The sequence below is a fragment of the Leucoraja erinacea genome, chromosome 8 (assembly GCF_028641065.1).
Source record: "Leucoraja erinacea ecotype New England chromosome 8, Leri_hhj_1, whole genome shotgun sequence".
NCBI classification, from domain to species: Eukaryota; Metazoa; Chordata; class Chondrichthyes; order Rajiformes; family Rajidae; genus Leucoraja; species Leucoraja erinaceus.
Genome location: NC_073384.1, coordinates 50449654 through 50470157, shown reverse-complemented (window position 1 = coordinate 50470157; position 20504 = coordinate 50449654). Strand labels below are relative to the sequence as shown.

The following is a 20504-nucleotide window of genomic DNA, read 5'->3' as shown; positions in this document are numbered from 1 at the left end:
TCCCACCCTGCTTCCTGTAAGGACTCCATCCTCTACTCCCAATTCCTCTGTCTATGCCGCATCTGCACCCAGGATGAGGTGTTCCACACCAGGGCATCAGAGATGTTCATCATTCTTCAGGGAACGGGGCTCTCCTCTTCTACCATAGATGAGGCTCTCACCAGGGTCTCTTCTACACCCCGTGACTCTACTCTCACTCCCCATCCCCCCCACTCATAACAAGGGCAGAGTCCCCCTTGTCCTCACCTTCCACCCTACCAGCCGTCACGTACAACAAATAATCCTCCGTCATTTTCGCCACCTCCAACGTGACCCCACCACTTGCCACATATTCCCATCTCCTCCCCTGTTGGCTTTCCGCAGAGACCGCTCCCTCCGTAACTCCCTGGTCAATTTGTCCCTTCCCACCCAAACCACCCCCTTTTTCCTTTGCAACCGCAGGAAATGCTACACTTGTCGCTTTACCTCCCATTCCGAATCCAATTTTTCGGTCCTGGGTCTCCTCCATGGCCAGAGTGAGGACCACCATAAATTGGAGGAGCAGCACCTCATATTTCTCTTGGGCAGTTTGCACCCAGCGGTATGAACATTTACCTCTAATTTTAGGTAGTCCTTACTTTCTCCTCCCCTTCTCAGCTCTCCCTCACCCCACTGGCTCTACCTCTTCCTTTCTCTTCCCCCCCCCCCCCCCCCCCCCCTCCCTCCTCCCTCCCACCCTCACATCAGTCTGAAGAAGGGTTTCGGCCCAAAACCTTGCCTATTTCCTTTGCTCCATAGATGCTGCCTCACCCGCTGAGTTTCTCCAGCATTTTTGTCTACAGTGGAATAGGGAGGATGTTGTAGAGATTGCAGTTTAGGGAGGTTGGTATGAAGATTGCAGTAGCGTAGGGGGGTTGGTGCTGAGTTTGCAGTGGAGGAGTGTCGACGCGGAAATTGTAGGGCAGTAGAAATATTGAACATAGAAAATAGGAGCAGGAGTAGGCCATTCGACATTTCGAACTAGCACCACCATTCAATATGATCATAGCTGATCATCCAAAATCAGTACCCCATTCCGGCTTTTCCCCCATATCCCTTGTTTCCCTCGGCCCTCAACTCTCTCGGGAGTAGTTGGGCTAGTGGCGAGACTGCAGTGGAGCAATAGAGTGGGTGCCGAGACTGCAGTGGAGCTGGCGTGCTGATGCCGAGACTGCAGTGGAGCTGGCGTGCTGATGCCGAGACTGCAGTGGAGCTGGCGTGCTGATGCCGAGACTGCAGTGGAGCTGGCGGGCTGATGCCGAGACTGCAGTGGAGCTGGCGGGCTGATGCCGAGACTGCAGTGGAGCTGGCGGGCTGATGCCGAGACTGCAGTGGAGTAAGAGGGTTAATGCCGAGACTGCAGTGGAGCTGGCGGGCTGATGCCGAGACCAAAGATCATAGAGCTCTACAATTTTTGGTCGAGACTGCAGGGGAGCTGGCGTGCTGATGCCGAGACTGCAGTGGAGTAAGAGGGTTAATGCCAAGACTGCAGTGGAGCTGGCGGGCTGATGCCGAGATTGCAGTGGAGCTGGCGGGCTGATGCCGAGACTGCAGTGGAGCTGGCGGGCTGATGCCGAGACCAAAGATCATAGAGCTCTACAATCTTTGGTCGAGACTGCAGGGGAGCTGGCGGGCTGATGCCGAGACCAAAGATCATAGAGCTCTACAATCTTTGGTCGAGACTGCAGGGGAGCTGGCGGGCGGTGAGAGTGATGTGAGACTACAATTCCCAGAAGGCACTGGGTTAAGCCGGCTTCCCCGCTGCGCCTGCGCAGTAGGGGCGGGGTGAACGGTGGCCGCCGGGGCGAAGGCGGAGCGCGAGCGTGATTTTCTTTCAGCTCGAGTTTCGAAAGGGGAGGGAGAGAAAAAAATAATCGTGCGGCTGATTGACGAAGCTCTCTCTCTCTGGCAGCAAAGGGAGCTGAGGCGGCGCGGGTTCCCCCGAGCGTGAAGCGGAGCGCCGTGTGTCCCATGGACAGGACAGCTGGAGGAATTTAAACTGAAAGAGACGGCAGCAGCAGAGGCAGCGGGCAGAGCGGCGGCAGGAGGCAGGCGGACTGGAGCCGGAGCCGGAGCCGGAGCCGGAGCGGACGCGGACCGACGGTTCCCTGCCACTCGCGCGATGGACGGTTTCGCCGGCAGTTTGGGTGAGTTGTTTGAAAAGCAGAGCGAGGCGCCGCTCGCGGAGGAATGGCCGAGAGCGGGGAGGCGGCGGCGCTGAGACAACCACCCGAACACCGCCTCCCGGGACCGGCTGGCTAACTTTGTGGGCTGTGTGTGTGTGTGTGTGGGAGAGAGAGAGATACGGTTAAATCCACGGTGTCTGCCACCGACCCGGCTCTGAGCAGGGCTGACAGCTGGCGCTCCGGGTGAAGGGATGTGGGTTGCATGTGCTCCGCGTCCCCCCCCCCCCCGGCCGCTGGTGTCCGGGCGGCCGCTCGACGTCCGCGGCAGCGAGCGACCCCAGGTCCTAGCGCCGGACAGGAGCTGCCGTCCGCCCCCAACCCGCCCTTGCTGCCAAAGATCACAGAGCGGAGCTAAGATCTTTGCTGCTGCTATCTCTGCTGCAGCTCCGCAGGTTCATACATTCGCAGGCACCTTCCTAAACCGCCTCCTCATTCCCTTGCACGGCGCAATGGTGGATTCAGATTCAGACTGATCCACCCCTGCCTGTCCGTGTGAAGTTGCACTCGCAATCAGAGTTGGGGAACGACCTGTAGCGAAGCACTAGCCGATGCCCCTCGCCAAATGCAAATGAAATGCCGCGGTTCCCAGTTGCACAGCCACCGCTGTCATCCCGGCTGATGGTTTAACGTGGATCCTAACGTGGATCTCTACGTGGCTGAAACGTTCGTTAGATAAACTACACGAGCTGTGGAGGGAAGTACAAAGTTAGATTAGATGATTCAATTGATGTTCTCTAGTATCTTTGAGTACAACAGCCGTGCCAGCCAGAGACATAATTCAGCTCTCTTCGTGGGTGGCAGAAGGTTTCCACACAAGGGGACGAGCAAACCTAGCGACCCGCCACCACCAGATTACATTAGTCACTAGGTAATATGGAGACTTGAAACTTCCGCACCCATTGAATGGATGGTGAAACTTGCTGCCGTAGAGAGTAGTTGAGGTAGAGAGCCTAAACATTTTAGGCGGAAAGGAACATCTGATTATTGTTATAATTGGATGAGGAACAACAGTAGCAGTATAGATTGGGTGGACCAAATGGGTTATTTCTGTGAAATGTTTTCTCATGTTTACAAATGGTGTGTAAGCGGACCATAATGAGTTTATTTAAGAGTAACACACCAGCATTACTTTAAAAATCCAATAACAATAATACATCTGGCAATCAATTAATATTGAGTGTAATATCGGGTATGAGAGGAAGGGATAAACTAACTTTAAAGTAAGGTAAATTTTGCTGATGTCAAATAAGTATTATGTATGAAACAAAACTGCCATATAGCCCTTAACGACAATATTTAATCTCAAGGTTCAGACAGTATTGAACAAAAAGGAAAGGCTTTCAAGTATGTAAATACTGGTATATCCAGCATATTGAAGTGAACAAAATAGGAAACAAAGTATGTGCATATTTTGTAATAAAAAAATCTTAAGGATATAAAAAACTAATAATATCAAAGACATTTAAAAGAAATAGAAGAAAAGAATTGTAATGAAAATATGGAATTATTGATGATAGATGGTCGTGAGATAGTAAATGGAAGAGTTGTTAAATGAGTACCATGTATTTTTGCATGAGGAAAGGACTAGGAAAAAAAGCTGCATAAGAGTTTTATAAAAATGATAATAGGGGAATTTAAGAAATAAATCTCTAGGACCAGTTGTAATCCATGCTGTAAGAAAATTATAGATGCGCTGATTGTAATTTTTGGAAATGCGCAACAGTCAGTTCAGAATGGAAAATTGCAAATATCCAAATCGGGGAGAGAGGCTACACATTGATATAGATGTGCTAACAGCAAGACTGAGTGAGCAGTCGGAACGTTGTCAGTTAGAGCAATATTTGTGAAAGGAAGTTTGTTTTTGACTTCTCTGGTATGCATTTGGATCTTGAAAGGCAAATAGGAATATTAATTGTGAGGTGCTAGGAGATGCTGAAGAGCAAGGAAACGTAGGTGTTCATCGACAGGAATTTTTTTATCATACGCACAACAAAAAATGCTAATTAAATGTTTTGCCTTTTATCGCAAGAGGACTGGATTGCAAAGGTGAGAAAGTAAATGTTCAGTCATATAGAATTTTTTTGTCAGAAAGTATAGAGGTACTCCATTCCATTATGAGAACTGAGACCTTTGAGATATGTACTGGTGTAGAAAGTGGAGCAATGTAGATTTGGTATGATGTTTTGAAAAGAGAATTTATGAGGAGTGGTTCCACAATTTGTTATCTCTGACTCGAGGTTGATGAGTGATCTAATTGAATTTTTTGATTAGGGTAAAAACAAAGAAACAATTCCTCTGCTATGGGAATCCAGAACAAGAGGAGGTGGCAGAAATAAGTAAATGAGATAATAACAGACAACATTGTTTTAAAGTAATTTCATTTGGAATTGACGTCTTCCTAATGTAGATTTTGCCTTTGTGCCTCCATTCTTCCAATTATTTATTTACGAGTAAAATATTATAGCAGCTTTAGTTTTAAAATCTTCAGTTTTTATCATGTCTCCATAGGTTTTAGTTACATTTTTAGTTCTGGTAATGTCTTATGTGTGTAGTGATAGTGGACAGAATGGAGTAATGCTTCTGAGTATTTGGGCAAATGTAAACAATATTTCTGATGAAGTAATTGTAATTGTTGAATACTTATGACCATAATTTAGTTGTAATTGAAATGTGCTCTTGCTCAAGTTATTGCTTGTCCTTGTCTTCTCCCAATATAAACCAATATTGGAACAGTGATAGCAATCAATCATACATTTTTTTTAGTTGTCATTAGGTTGCTGCCAATCCAGTCATTTGGTGCAATTTAATAGGATAATGCAGATATACTACCCACAGCTGTTTGTTTACCCACCTACCAACGTGCATTTCTAATTAAAGGAATATTATAATAGCCAATAGACAAGAGGTGCAGGAGTAGGCTATTCGGCCCTTCGAGCCAGCACTGCCGTTCAAAGTGATAATGGCTGATCATCCCCAATCAGTACCACATTCCTGCCTTCTCCCCATATCCCCTGACTGCTATTTTTAAGAACCCTATCTAGCTCTCTCTTGAAAGTATCCAAAAAACCAGCCTCCACTGCCCTCTGAGGCAGAGAATTCCACAAACTCACAACTCCCTGGTTCTGGACTCCCCCAACATTGGGAACATGTTTCTGCCTCTAGCATGTCCAAACCCTTAATAATCTTATGTGTTTCAATAAGATCCCCTCTCATTTTTCTAAACTCCAGAGTATACAAGCCCATCTGCTCCATTCTCTCAGCATATGACAGTCCTGCTATCCCGGGAATTAACCTTGTAAACCTACGCTGCACTCCCTCAATAGAAAGAATGTCCTTCCTCAAATTAGGGGACCAAAACTGCACACAATACTCCAGGTGTGGTCTCGCTAGGGCTATACAACTGCAGAAGGACCTATTTGCTCCTATACTCAACTCCTCTTGTTATAGAGGCCAACATGCCATTCACTTTCTTCACTGCCTGCTGCACCTGCATGCTTACTTTCATAGACTGATGAACAAGGACCCCCAGATCCCGTTGTACTTCCCCTTTTCCCAACTTGACAGTATTTAGATAGTAATTTGCCTTCCTGTTTTTGCTACCAAAGTGGATAACCTCACATCTATTCACATTAAACTGCATCTGCCATGCATCTGCCCATTCCGTCACCCTGCATTCTCATAGCATCTTCCTCACAGTTCGCACTGCCACCCAGCTTTATGTCATCTGCAAATTTGCTCATGTTACTTTGAATCCCTTCATCTAAATCATTGATGTATATTGTAAATAGCTGCGGTCCCAGCACCGAGCTTAGCCCACTGCCTGCCATTCTGAAAGGGACCCGTTAATCCCTACTCTTCGTTTCCTGTCTGCCAACCAATGTTCTATCCATGTCAGCACTCTCCCCAACACTTGCCCAAATTTTGCCCACTAATCTGCTATGTTGGACCTTATCAAATGCATTATGAAAGTCCAGGTGCACTACATCCACTGGCTCTCCCTTGTTCATTTTCCTAGTTACATCCTCAAAAAATTCCAGAAGATTAGTCGAGCATGATTTCCCCTTTGTAAATCCATGCTGACTCGGACCGATCCTGTTACTGCTATCCAAATGTGCCGCTATTTCATCTTTTATAATTAACTCCAGCATCTTCCCCACCACCAATGTCGGGCTAACTGATCTATAATTCTCTGTTTTCTCTCTCCTGCCTTTCTTAAAAAGTGGGATAACATTAGCTACCCTCCAATCCACTGGAACTGATCCTGAATCTATAGAATCTATGATAGCAACAGTAATATTTGTTTATAATCCTTGTTATTTAAAATATATTGTGCATTAATTTCAATGCGGAAATTGCTGCAATATTCTCCGAAATGGCATGTTGCCACATGGTTGGATGATCTTCTCGCTCAATAAACCATTGCCTTGTATTTTTAATGACATTGTAATAGTGCTGTGGACATTTAAATATACTTTCTTCAACTTCTATGTAACATTTTTAAATACTATGAATGGATTGTTTGACATTGTTGTATGCTTGCATATCCTTGCTGTGAGGAAAAGAGCTCCATGTATCAAATGCTCACTGGTCTCTTATTGGCAAAATTTTAAATCAAAGCTGATGGAAATGTCTCTGCAATTATTGAAAATCTTTCTTACTTTAGGGAAGGTCTGGCGTTACAAGTTTCAAACAAAATGGCCTTTCTTGAACTCGTACAGCAAGTTTCAAAACGCATACTTCCAGTTTCAAGGACAGTTTCTTCCCAGCTGTTATCAGGCAACTGAACTGCCCACTCACTAGCTATAATGCGGTCCTGACCTCTCATCTACACCTCTCATCTACCTCATTGGAGACCTGGGAACTGTCATTAATCGGACTTTATCTTGCAGTAAATGTTGTACAGTACCCTTTTTCATATTGATTGTAATTATGTATAGACTTTTCTTTGACTGGAGAGCATGCAACAAAAAGCTTTTCACTGTAGCTCTGTGCAAGTGACAATAATAAACTAAGCCTCTGATGTAAAATTTAAATTTGGCTGTGTTTTGATTTATGTTTTGCCACAGAATGACATCTGTGAAAAATTGTTAAATTGCGCACACTAATTGGTTCCCGAGTGGTAAGGCACGATATTGCAAAATACTTCCACGTTGAAACTATTGAAAACTTCATTCTCAATTATTATCCAGCACAATGTATAATTTATTTGAAAGTTAATGTTCAACAGTCATTGGAGGAAGTGGGTTTCTCAATGTAATAGCTGCGCTGGTTTTGACTGTCACTGGGGTTGTTTTAACTTTATTACGGGTGTGGTATGCATTATGGATGGTCGTAAGAAGCAATGATGTTACAAATTTTAATGTCAGAGTTCACATGACCTCGATGTTGCACTTGCAGAGTTTTGGTTGTTTGATTTATGATGTCACTTGAAACCAGGGAGTAAATTACCAAGCCGATAAATGGTGTCTAGGAGTATGCCACAAAGCAATAACCCAGCTTGCTTGCAGTAGTTGCATAAAAGTAATTCTACCATTTAAATGTTGGCAAAGCCTTTTAAGTCTGAAAATATTTTGAATTTCCTCTTTAAAGAAATCCTATGATTAAGTTTTTTGAGTTTTGGATCTGTTGCTTCAATTTTGTATGTCTCAACATTTATAGCTTTAATTTGACATGACTCCAGTTTTCATTTCTTTGTCTAATCTAAAGCTGCAGTCTCGTATATTTCTGATAACGATGTACTTAGTTATTTGTGTCGTTAAATTCTTGGCTTCAGCATAGGCCTATGCTCACATAAAACGTACATGGTTTCTTTTGCTAAATTTGCACCAAGAAAATACATGATACTGGAGTTTACAAATTACTCTAAACATAATGGACAGGAACTTATTCAGATTATCATCAATTAAAGAATGGATTTTGACCAAGCTGTAACAAGACACGACTCAAGGCTTTGTCTAAATCTAAGTTTAAAGTTACTTTGTGAAGGAGGGAAAGGTTGAGGGATTTGAACCTTGGATCCAAAATGCATGCATGGATGGAACTTAAAAGGAGAATAAGGATTTATAATTGTGATGCATAATCTTATGTAGAGTTGAATATGGGTGACAAGCTACGAATGAAATACTTTGGAATAGTTTAAAAGTACTAAAATCATGTTGTGAATAAATATTAAATAGCCAGTGAGACATGGGAAGGTGGGTAACGTATTGTAGGTGGGTAGTTATAAAAATGGAGCGGATATGTGGACAAATACTTTGCCCTTTTGTTGATCACATCTCTCAAAGTTGCAAATGGTCTGGCTTGTCTTCATGGGATAAACTATGATATGAATACTGAGCACAGATTTGAGTTTCTAACAGTGATGATATTTACTCTTATTTGTAGGACATCTTATATTAATCAAATATAAGATGTAATGTACAACATAAATACACAGTCTACAGAGTAGATCCTTATTCCGGCCAACTGTCAATATCTTGCTTTCATTAACCATGTCACCCTAAACCATTTTATTACAGTATGCCGTCTATCAAAATCTGTGTCATTTGTTGCTCCTTTGATATATCTATTTTTCTCTTATTTGTGATTTTTGTGGAGTCCGAGTTAATGTGACTTAGCCCTGCACCTTGACTTGTACGCGTGTCATCGGCTCCAATGAAGTAATGGTCCTTGTTAAAATATTTTACATTTTTTCCTTGAGGTTAAGTTTTTGCAGAAAAAATGTTTGTGTACATTAAAGTAAGACTTATCTATACTTTTTTGCTTCAAATACTGAAATCCACTGCTGGTGAGCATGGAGTGATGGGGGTTACAAATCTCAAGATCTTTAACAGGACATAGTTTGTGCTTAAGCTTGTCATAATTTCTGCCTTAATGTGAAATAGCATGTGGTTGCTCCACAAATGGTGTTGGGTATCAAGTTGGTCATATGGTGTTTTTAGTTGCAATTGCACAGCTTGAGCAGGAGACCAAAGTGCTTGTGAAACCTTGTTTTAAAAAAAAAAGTGTTTGTGTTAGAGGTTAATGTGTCAGACTTTAGAAGCTAAGCTTTAATCATAGGTAAAATCTGAAAAACAATGTTGTTGTTGAGTTTATTGTCGAGAATATACTCTGTAATCCATAACAAAAGATTATCAACTGAACCTTCAATAACCAGATTTCATCAGCCAAATGAAAACATGCTTAGATATGTTATTGTTATCTAAGAAAGGCAGCAGAGACAAGCCAGGCTGGTAAGGCTGACGTCAGCAGTAGGAACCTTGTTTAGTTTCTTTTCATGTGTACCGAGGTACAGTGAAAAGCCTTTTGTTGTGTGTTAGCCAGTTAAAAGAAAGATTATACGTGATTACAATCGAACCGTCCATAGTGTACAGATACATGATAAAGGATATGACGTTTAGCGCAAAATAGTCCGATTAAAGACTTTACCAGCATTTGATTAGGCATGGTCTGATTAGGGATAGCACATGGGAAATCGAGTTCTACAAATCAGATAGATTTTTATTTTTGAAGAGGTCATCAAGAGAATTAATGAGGGCAGGGATGTGGTCATTATCTTTGGACCTTTGACAGGGTCCTGCATGGTATACTCGACTGGAAGTTTAGATCACATGAAATCCAAGGAGAGCAAGCTAATGGGCCTGTAGGAAGGAGTCAAAGAGTAGTTGTAGAGGGGTAGTTTTTTTTAATTTGGAGGCCTGTGAAATGTCAAAGAGATTGGTATTGCATCCATTGCTGTTAAGTGCAATAATCATTTGCATGACATCATCGTTAGCTTTGTCGGTAAATTTGCAGATGACTTGATTGGTCGTATAGTGGTGAGTGAGGAAGAATATCTAAATTTACAACAAAATCGAGATCAGTTAAGAAGGTGGGGCAAGGAATGGCAAGTGGAATTTTGGTTTGGTAAGTGTGAGATGTTGCATTTTAGAATGTCAAACCAGGGCCGGACATATGTAGTGAATGATAGAGCACTGGAGAATGATCAGCCAGAGGAAGCTTTTGAAGCGGATTCAATAGATAGGAAAGCTTTAGAGGGCTCTGGACCGAATGTAGGCAAGTCGGACTAGCCCAATATGCCATATTGGTTAACATGCACAAGATGGGTCGAAGGGCCTGATTCTATACTGGATAACTCTGATTCAATGTTAATGCATTTATAAAGAAATGGGGAACCAGAGATAAGAGCAATGGCAACGTTTAAAAACATTGGGGAAATTAGTCTTCCTTTTTAAAATTTAAAACCGTATTTAAACACATTGGGAAATGAAACTTTAGAATTTGTGGTTTTATTACACATTTATAATTCAATATTTCTTACACAACCACAATACATTAAAATATCAATTAAAGAGAATAGCTATTGACCATTAAATGGGGGAGGAGAGATACAATCCTGGTATCTCGTGACTTCTGGTAACGCTCAGCTGTGGTTATACATAAACTGTCAACCATTATGTGTTCTATTTATAATAACATCCCATGCCCATATGAATACATTTTAACGTACATTCTGGCCAGTTTAAATCTTGCATGTAATTTGTGGATAGCTTGTTGATTATAGGAGCAGATTATGGAAATGCTTTGTGCCTAAATGGAATAAAAGTAGCTTGGAAATTGTTGCATCTTACTCCTATTGCAATGCAAATAATCTCGATAGACTATCTGACCGTGTCCTTTTAAATGTCTAATTATTATTGGTGAACACCACGGAAAAACAATTGGTCCTTTATGACAATACCTGTAATCCAGTGAAACTTGAATTATTTTGGGCTCTTTCTTTGTAACTGCGATATTATTGAAAATGTGTTTTTATTCTTGTATTGTTCCAAAATGCTGAGTAAAAATGTATTGCATTGTATGTTACCTTATCGATAACAACTGAAGTGTTGTTGGGATCAAATATTAAGACTTCATACATTGTTAGAGTTGAGAGATGTTTGCTGAGAAGAGTTTATGCTCTATTGTCTCATAGGTGAACTTGTGATAGTAAAAATCAAAATCAACAAAGAAAACATGAACCAGTAAATTAAACTTAACTTTGAGAATAAAAAAAAAAGATTAATATGATGAAATGTTAAATAAAAAGAGGAATTGGAATAGATTTTTGGATTAATGATACAGCGCATGAACAGGCCCTCTGGCCCACAGAGTGCGAGCCAACTAGAGATGCCCACGCACTAACACTATCCTACATGCACAAGGGACAATTTACAATTATACCAAGCCAATTAACCTACAGATGATAGACACAAAATGCTGGAGTAACTCAGCGGGACTGGCAGCATCTCTGAAGAGAAGGAATGGGTGACATTTCGGGTTGAGACCCATCCGAAGAAGAAGGGTCTCTAACACTATCCTACAAAAACGTCACCAATTCCTTCTCTGCAGAAATGCTGTCTACTCCGCTGAGTTACTCCAGCATCCTTCCCACAAAATTAACCTAAAAACCTGCATGTTATGGAGTATGTGAGGAAACTGGAGATCCCAGAGAAAAGCCCACAGAATTATGGGGAGAACGAACAAACTATGTACAGACGGCACCCATAGTTAGGATTGAACCTGGGTCTCTGGTGCTGTAAGGCAGCAACTCTACCGCTGTGCCACCAGGCTGCCCTTTACACAATTAATTATAAATGACCTTGGAGCTTAGCCATTAAAATCAGGCTGACTAGGCAAAGAGCATGGAAACAGGCCCTTCAAGCCAACGAGTCCACACAGACTAGATCTACAGTGCAATCAAGTATTCAGACCACTTTTTCCACATTTTGTTACATTACATCCTTATTCTAAAAAGGATTAAATTCATATTTTTATCATCAATACCCCATAATAAAAAAGAGAAAACGGGTTAGAAATTTTTGCAAAGTAATTAAAAAGAAATAACTGAAATATCACATTTGCATAAGTATTCAGACCCTTTACTCGGTACTTTGTTGAGGCAGCTTTGGCAGCAATTACATCCTCAATCTTCTTGGGTATGACGCTACAAGCTTGGCACACCTGTATTTGGGGAATTTCTCCCATTCTTCACTGCAGATCCTCTCAAGCTCTGTCAGGTTGGATGGGGAATGTTGATGCACAGCTATTTTCAGGTCCTCCCTATGATGTTTGATCCGGTTCAAGTCCGGGGTCTGCCTGGGACATTCACAGACTCGTCACAAAGCCTCTCCAGCATTGTCTTGGCTGTGTGCTTAGGGTCGTTGTCCTGTTGGCAGGCGAACCTCCGCCCTAGTCTGAGGTCCAAAATGCTCTGGAGCAGGTTTTCATCAAGGATCTCTCTGTACGTTGTTCTGTTCATCTTTCCCTCGGTCCTGACTTGACTCCAGTTCCTGCCTCTGAAACACATCCCCACAGTATGATGCTGCCACTACCATGCTTCACCATAGGTATGGTATTGGCCAGGTGATGAGCAATGCTTGGTTTCATCCAAGAGAGTCAAGAGTCAAGAGTCAATTTAATTGTCATTTGGACCCCCAGAGGTCCAAACGAAATGCCGTTTCTGCAGCCACACATCACACACAAATAGACCCAGACACAACATAATTACATCTCACATAAACATCCATCACATAGCCGTGATGGAAGGCCAAAAAAAACTTATCTCTCCACTGCACTCTCTCCCCCCCGATGTCAGAGTCAAAGTCAAAGCCCCCGGCTGGCGATGGCGATTGTCCCGCGGCCATTAAAGCCACGCCGGGTGGTGCGAGGTCGCACACCGGGTCTTGGTGTTGGAGCCTCCGGTGTGCGCTCGTAAAGTCCCGCGGCCGTTCCAGCCGCGCGGGGCAATGGTGTCAGGCCCCGCTCCAGGAGCTCTTCGACCCCGCAACTCGGGCGGGAGAATTCGCCGTTGCAGGAGCCCCGAAAAGCGGTCTCTCTCTAGGGATCCGCGGGCTCCCGGCATCGCCGTCCGCAGACCCGCAGCAGCAGCCTCCGACGCAGCAGCAGCCTCCGACTCAGCAGAAGCAGCAGCGGCAGCAGCAGCAGCAGCGCTCCTCCACCCGCTCCAACCGCTCCGGACTCGGCCAGCCCCGCGACGGTGAGATGAGTCGGCACCTGAGTCCCCGGCTTCCCCCTGTTGGAGGCCGCTCCTCGTTGCGGCCTCAACGACAAGGGAAACCCGACGAGAGAAGGTCGGGTCTCCAGTGCAGGGAGAGATTTAAAAAGTTTCCCCCCACCTCCCACCCTACCCCCACCCCCCCACACACACACCCCAACAAAAAAAAACAAAAACTACATTAAAACACAGACAGAAAATAATAAAAACGCGGACAGACTGCAGAGGCCGCTGCTGGGATGCTCCAGACGTGATGCTTGGGATTCAGGCCAAAGAGTTCAATCTTGCTTTCATCAGACCAGAGAATCTTGTTTCTCATGGTCTGAGAGTCCTTTGCGTGTCTTTTGGCAAACTCCAAGCGAGCTGTCATGTGCCTTTTACTGAGGAGTGGCTTCCGTCTGGCCACTCTTACCATAAAAGCGTGACGGGTGGAGTGCTGCAGATATAGTTGTCCTTCTGGAAGGTTCTCCCATCTCCACAGAGCAACTCTGGAGCTCTGTCAGGGTGACCATTGGGTTCTTGGTCATCTCCCTGGTCAAGGCCCTTCTCCCCTGGTTGCACAGTTTGGCCGGGCGGCCAGCTCTACGAAGAGTCCTGGTGGTTCCAAAGTTCTTCCATTTAAGAATGACGGAGGCCACTGTGCTCTTCGGGACCTGCAATGCTGCAGAAATTATTTTGTTCCCTTCCCCAGATCTGTGTCTCGACACAATAATGTCTCGGAGGTCTATGGACAAGTCCTTCGTTTTCATGGCTTGGTTTTTGCTCTGACATGCACTGTCAACTGTGGGACCTTATATAGACAGGTGTGTGTCTTTCCAAATCATGTCCAAACAATTTAACTTACCACTGGTGGACTCCAAGTTGTAGAAACATCTTATGGATAATCAATGGAAACGGGATGAACCGAAGCTCAATTTTGAGTGTCATAGCAAAGGGTCCGAGTACTTATGTAAATGTGATATTTCAGTTATTTCTTTTGAATTGCTTTGCAAAAATTTCACAACACCTGTTTTCGCTTCTTCATTCTGGGGTATTGTGTGTAGATTGATGAGTTAAACATTTTTTTAAATCAATTTTAGAATAAGGCTGTAACGTAACAAAATGTGGAAAAAGTGAAGGGGTCTGAATACTTTCTGAATGCACTTTATGTCCTTCACACGAGGGGCAATTTACATAAGCCAATTAACCTACAAGCCTGCATGTCTTTGGAATGTAGGAGGAAATTGGAGTTGCCTGAGAAATACCACACGGTCACAGGGAGTATGTACAGACAGCAGCCACAGTCGGGATCGAACCCGTGTCTGACGCTGTGAGACAGGCACACTATTGTGCCACCCTTATGGAATGGCTTCAGGATGCTCCAGGGAAAATCCTAACTTGGCTTCATATGGCTCTTTCTGGATGATTTGATAACTATTGTCACTGCCACTTTATGAAACATAGTAACTTAATTTCAATTAACATAATTTACAGATATTCAAAAATATTGTGAAACGATGCTGTCTTTTCTGTAAAATTCTGTTTCAGTTAAACCTAAAGCTGAATAAAAATAGCAAAAAGCTGGAAATAGATTAGGCAGCTTCTGTGCACAGTGAGATAATTAATGTTTTATTTTGCAGATGCTATGCAGAACTGGGAAAAGGGGAAGTGAAGTTGTCTAAGTTAACATTTTCTCTTTTGCCCAGTTCTGACAAAAGATCTTTGACTTGAAATGCCAATTCTGTCTCTCTTTTCACACATGCCACCAGACCTAGAATCATAGAAATGTATAGCATAGTTCTTTGCCCCACCACATCTAGGCCAACCTTTGTGCCCATCTACGCTAATCCCCTTTTCCTACATTTAAGTCAGTGTTCCCTTACTATCCATTTATGCATTGTCTGTCTAAATGGCTCTTGAACATACTGATTGCATCTGATAGCACCACTACCTCCTCTGGCAGTGAGTTCCAAATATCACCCACAAAGAATTTGTAAAGAAACAAATTTTTCCCAAATCCCTTTTAAAACTCCCTCTTCTTATCATAAACCAATGCCTCGTTGTTTTGATGTGCCTAACTTAGAATGCCTTTTGATTGTCATTAAATTTCATTCCTACGGTCATGACAATACAAAAAAAAACCAAGACGCACACTTAACACAATTTACACAAGTCCATCACAGTGAATCTCAAACACCTCCTCACTGTGATGGAAGGCAAAAGTCTTATCTCTTCCCTTTGTTCTTCTCTCGCGGTCCAGCAGTCCAGCAGTCGAGGTGACTGGGGCTCACGATGTTAAAGCCCCCGGCGGGCGCTGGTAAGTCCCGCGGCCGTTTAAGCCGTGCCGGGCGAGGTTAGGCCCCGCTCCGAGTCATTTAAACCCCGCGATTCCGGCGGGAGAAGTTGCCGTTGCGGGAGCTCTGAAAAGCGGTCTCCCACCAGGGACCTGCGAGCTCCAGATGTTCCTGTCCACCGGGCCTGCGGCCGGAGCCTCCGAAGCTCCGGTCGGGTTGCAGCAGGTCGCCACCACAGCTCTCCCTGCTCCTAAGTTGGCCAGCTCCGCAATGACGAGTCCGCAGGCTCTGCGACTTGATCACTACCTTGAGAGAATTTATTGTGATATTTTGAATCTCTTTGTTAAAGTGATGGAGACCGTCCCAGTAAGCCTCTCCCTTCTGCAAGGTTAATCTAATGACATTATTTATAGGAAGGAACTTAGAGCTTGACATTATAGCGATGCAACAGAATGATTGATATGTGACGTGCTTCTGAGCAGCCTGAGCCCCAAGACCGATTATAGACAGATTTAGAATATAGATGACCTTGCTTACTGCATTTCTACTCCTGCATAGTGTTTTGATTTGTAGTAGCATCTTATTACTCCATGTAGTAAAGCTGCTTTGGATTACATAGGACATTTCCTATTGCATTTGGAAAACTAACTGAGAGATTCTACTTGAGTTCCCATGGCAGCGATATTGCAAATTTATTTTTAAAAGCAGGGATTTTTGATCTGAATATTGTACTGTTACATCTTACACCGAGCCAAATGTATCATTTGATTTTTTATAATGTGATGCATAGGAATCGGGTTAGTCGACTCTACCCTCTATATCTAACCTTGCAACCAATGAGATCATGGCTGGGTTCACCTCTGCTGTTATGTTCTAGGCTTTTGGGAGATAAAGTTCAAGGCGTCTAAACTAAAGGGAAATTTAAATTAAGTTTAGAAGTTTCTGTCTTTAATTTTGTTCTGTGATGCAAACACATACCTTTTCAAAAATGGGAATAGCACAGGGAATAAATAGCACAGCATAGGTGTGCTTTGATCAAAGCATATTTAATTAAAGCATTGCTTCCTGACTTTCATATGCCAGTCTGCAGAAATAAATGTCAGAATTCTTCTTTTTTTTTTAACTGATTTTTATGCCTGTGAACTAGGTTTCCCAAATGCTTTTTATTAAATTCTGAAATGTTGTGGAATAATTATAAAGTGTTGATTTAAAACTTTTGAGTAAAAAAAAAAAATGAATTCACATTTCCCTCCCCCCCCCATTATGCTTAATTTTTCATACACTACTCATTTAACCAATATATAACTTCCAGCTCCCATTTACACAGAGTTATTGTCCCAGTTACAATATCTTGAAATCTCTTCTTTATTAATTAAATATTTGAAAGGTTTATGGCCAGAACATGACATCCCATCAAAGTATACTTTCATTTTCACACTAGAGCAACATCAATACTTTCCGGGTGCCCAGGTAAGTAATATTAAAGAACACTATCTCCCTTTCTTTTAAGTGTCTTCAGAAATGTAATGGGTTGGTCAGAGAAATGTTAATTTCAACCAAAGTATGTCATGGGTCTTTCTGATTGGGTTATTTGAGTCCTCTGGACTTCCTGTTCATTTTTCATTACAAAATCAGTTTTAATTAAATTCTAAATTTATCTAAATTTGAGGATATCAAATTTTACATGGGCAAATAGTATTAAATCATTTCATTCCTGGTAATAACATTTCCGATAGGCTTCCAGCAACTGGTCAAGAAAAAATAACTATGCTGGCATTACTTGCAATATTTGGAGCAGTCTGAGTACAGTAATGCTACTGATTAGACAGCTGCAGGAAGTGGAAGGTGGGAGCACATAAAATTTGCGGCATCCCTAGTCAGTTTGGTTTTAATGGCTAAAGGCCAATGGCTGGAAGGGGCCTTCAAAATAGCAGTTAAGCAGGCATGCAATGTTGGAATGAGGAATGAAACTTAATAAAAGATGTCCTTAAAATTATTCCTTTCTTTTCACCGTTGAACACCCATGGCAAGTATAAATAGATGGTGCCTCGGTCAATCATGTGATCTGATAAATCTGTCTGCAAGTTGACCAGTCAGCTTCACTTGTGGACATATTTATCATATCACGTGTGATCGGCGAAAGGCTATTTATACACCTGGTAGTGTTTTATCAATTTGGGTAGGTGGGAATGGGATGGGTAGGAAATTCAGTATATATTTTTTTTTTAAAGCAAAAATATGAGGTAAAATCTTTCTCTCTTTGTTCTTATGGAGCTAGGTTTTTTATTTCTGTTTTTTAGTGTAAGATTTTAAAGATGCAGCGTCTTTGTGGAGAAATAGTGATTGGTTGGATTCCGGCCGTTCATTCTTCATTTTGTAATTGATTTTAGTTGAATTATGTAATGCCTAAAATGTTGATATCCAATTTTGCAGAAGGGCAAGTTGTGTTTCATATTGAGAAGGATCCAGAGAAACTTGGCATTAAGGCAGCTGATTGACAAATGACCTTTAGTGCTGGTAAATACTAAGGTAATATACTTTGGCATGAAGCTCAACTAGCAGCAGGCAATTTGATTTGAGAGTACTGCAACATTAAATATGTCTACATGAGGAGATCACATCTCTATTAAACAAGGGGTTTAAGGGTACATTTACACTGTTGTGTTGACCATTAAATTGTCACTGATACCAAGGTTCCAGTTAGGAAATTTCAATCTAGTTAGGACTGAATATACTATTGTGCTTTGAGAAGAGTTAATCATCTTGTGTTACATGGTTCTGTATTCCCTGTCAATCTGGTATATTTTTATTATTGTATTGTAGACTAATAACCATTTCTAAAATCAGTTTTTCCCAACAAGCATTTTCTACAGGAAATCTTTAAAATATGTACTGAAATTCCACAAAAGCTATTTTTTCCTTTTGTAATAATTAAATGGAGAATATCAGTCCAGAAAATGTCATCGTTTTCTGCTTGGAATGGTGACAATATCTGGCATGAAATAAAGATGTGTTTTGATTTTTGTTGTATTCAGCAATGAAATGATAAACCAACCCATTTAGAACTTTTTCTAATGTAAAATAAAACAAGGAGGCACATCAACAGGTCAGGCAGCATCTGTGGAGAGGGAGGACAGTGTTAATGATTCAGGTTGATGACCTTTCATAAGAACTAGAAAAAAATCTCTGAGCATGTTTCAAGTTGCAGAGAAGAAAGACCAATTATATTGATAGTTGACTTTGTTTTCCCTGTAAATTCCCTTTCCATCGCATGTATTCTTCCAAAATCCTCTTGTGTCATATGAGACACAAAAAGCTGGAGTAACTCAGCGGGGCAGGCAGCATCGCTGGAGAAAAGGAGGAATGGGTGACGTTTCGGGTCCAGACCCATCTTCAGACTGGTTAGGGATAAGGGAAACGAGAGATATAGATGGTGATGTGGAGAGATAAAAAACAATGAATGAAAGTAACGATGATAAAGGGAACAGTTCATTATTAGCTGTTTGTATGGTGAAAACAAGAAGCTAGTGCGACTTGGGTGAGGGAGAGAGGGAATGCCGGGGTTATCTGAAGTGAGAGAAATCAATATTCATATGAGGTCTGGTCTCCAACCAAACCATCACATCTGTCACACTGACCACTGCCTATTACAAGCAAATCTTTAAATCCATTTCATCACATCTCCTCCAGACTTTGACACCTTTGAGTTGAGTCTTTGCATTTGGGGACATTGTCTAAAATTTCCATCTTAAAAAGATTTACACACATTTAACTGTGATCCTCTTGCCACTAACAACTATACAGTGCAATTGAGAATAAAATGTTTGTGTATAAAATCATGAAGGGAATATCCATTGCCCTCCATAATGTTTGGGACAAAGACCCATCATTTATTTTTTTCTCTCTGCAGTCCACAATTTTAGATTTGTAATAGAAAAAATCACATCTGGTTAAAGTGTACATTGTCAGATTTTATTAAAGGCCATTTTTATACATTTTGGTTTCACCATGTAGAAATTACAGCTGTGTTTATACATAGTCCCTCCATTTCAGGGTGTCGTAATGTTTGGGACACATGGCTTCACAGACGTTTGTAATTGCTCAGGTGTGTTTAATTGGCTCCTTGATGCAGGTATAAGAGAGCTCTCAGCACCTAGTTTTTCCTCCAGTCTTTCCATCACATTTGGAACATTTTATTGCTGTTTATCAACATGACGACCAAAGTTGTGCCAATGAAAGTCAAAGAAGCCAGAGACTGAGAAACGAGAATAAAACTGTTAGAGACACCAGCCAAACCTTAAGCTTACCAAAATCAACTGTTTGGAACATCATTAAGAAGAAAGAGAGCACTGGTGAGCTTACTAATTGCAAAGGGACTAGCAGGGCAAGGAAGACCTCCACAGCTGATGACAGAAGAATTCTCTCTATAATAAAGAAAAATCCCCAAACAGGAATCTGCGGATTTGTCAATGACCACTGTCCGCAGAAGACTTCATGAACAGAAATACAAGATGCAAACCACTGGTTAGCCGCAAAAATAGGATGGCCAGGTTATAGTTTGCCAAGAAGTATGTATAAGAGCAACCACAGTTCTGGAAAAAGGTCCTGTGGACAGATGAGACAAAGATTAACTTATATCAGAGTGATGGCAAGAGCAAAGTATGGAGGAGAGAAGGAACTGCCCAAGACCCAAAGCATACCACCTCATCTGTGAAACAGTGTTATGGCGTGGGCATGTATGGCTGCTGAAGGTACTGGCTCACTTATCTTCATTGATGATACAACTGCTGATGGTAGTAGCGTAATGAATTCTGAAGGGTACAGACACATCCTATCTGCTCAAGTTCAAACAAATAGCTCAACATTGGCTGGTTCATTCTACAGCAAGACAATGATCCCAAACATACTGCTAAAGCAACAAAGGAGTTTTTCAAAGCTAAAAAATGGTAATTTCTTCACCAGATCTGAACC

General features: G+C 42.2%; 1 protein-coding gene across 5 annotated transcripts in view; it reads left to right on the top strand.

The window, feature by feature from the left end:
• The first annotated feature begins 1784 nt into the window (after positions 1–1784).
• LOC129699681 (echinoderm microtubule-associated protein-like 4) overlaps positions 1785–20504 on the top strand; it is a 195144-nt gene continuing 176424 nt past the window's right edge. For 2 of the 5 annotated variants that reach the window (XM_055639676.1, XM_055639675.1), the window contains exon 1: positions 1789–2165. In XM_055639676.1, coding sequence (XP_055495651.1) covers positions 2141–2165 — 25 coding nt within the window. In that variant the 5' untranslated portion in view covers positions 1789–2140. Of the gene's footprint in view, positions 2166–20504 lie in introns of all 5 variants that reach the window. The other 3 variants (XM_055639673.1, XM_055639672.1, XM_055639674.1) reach the window with 3 other exon arrangements.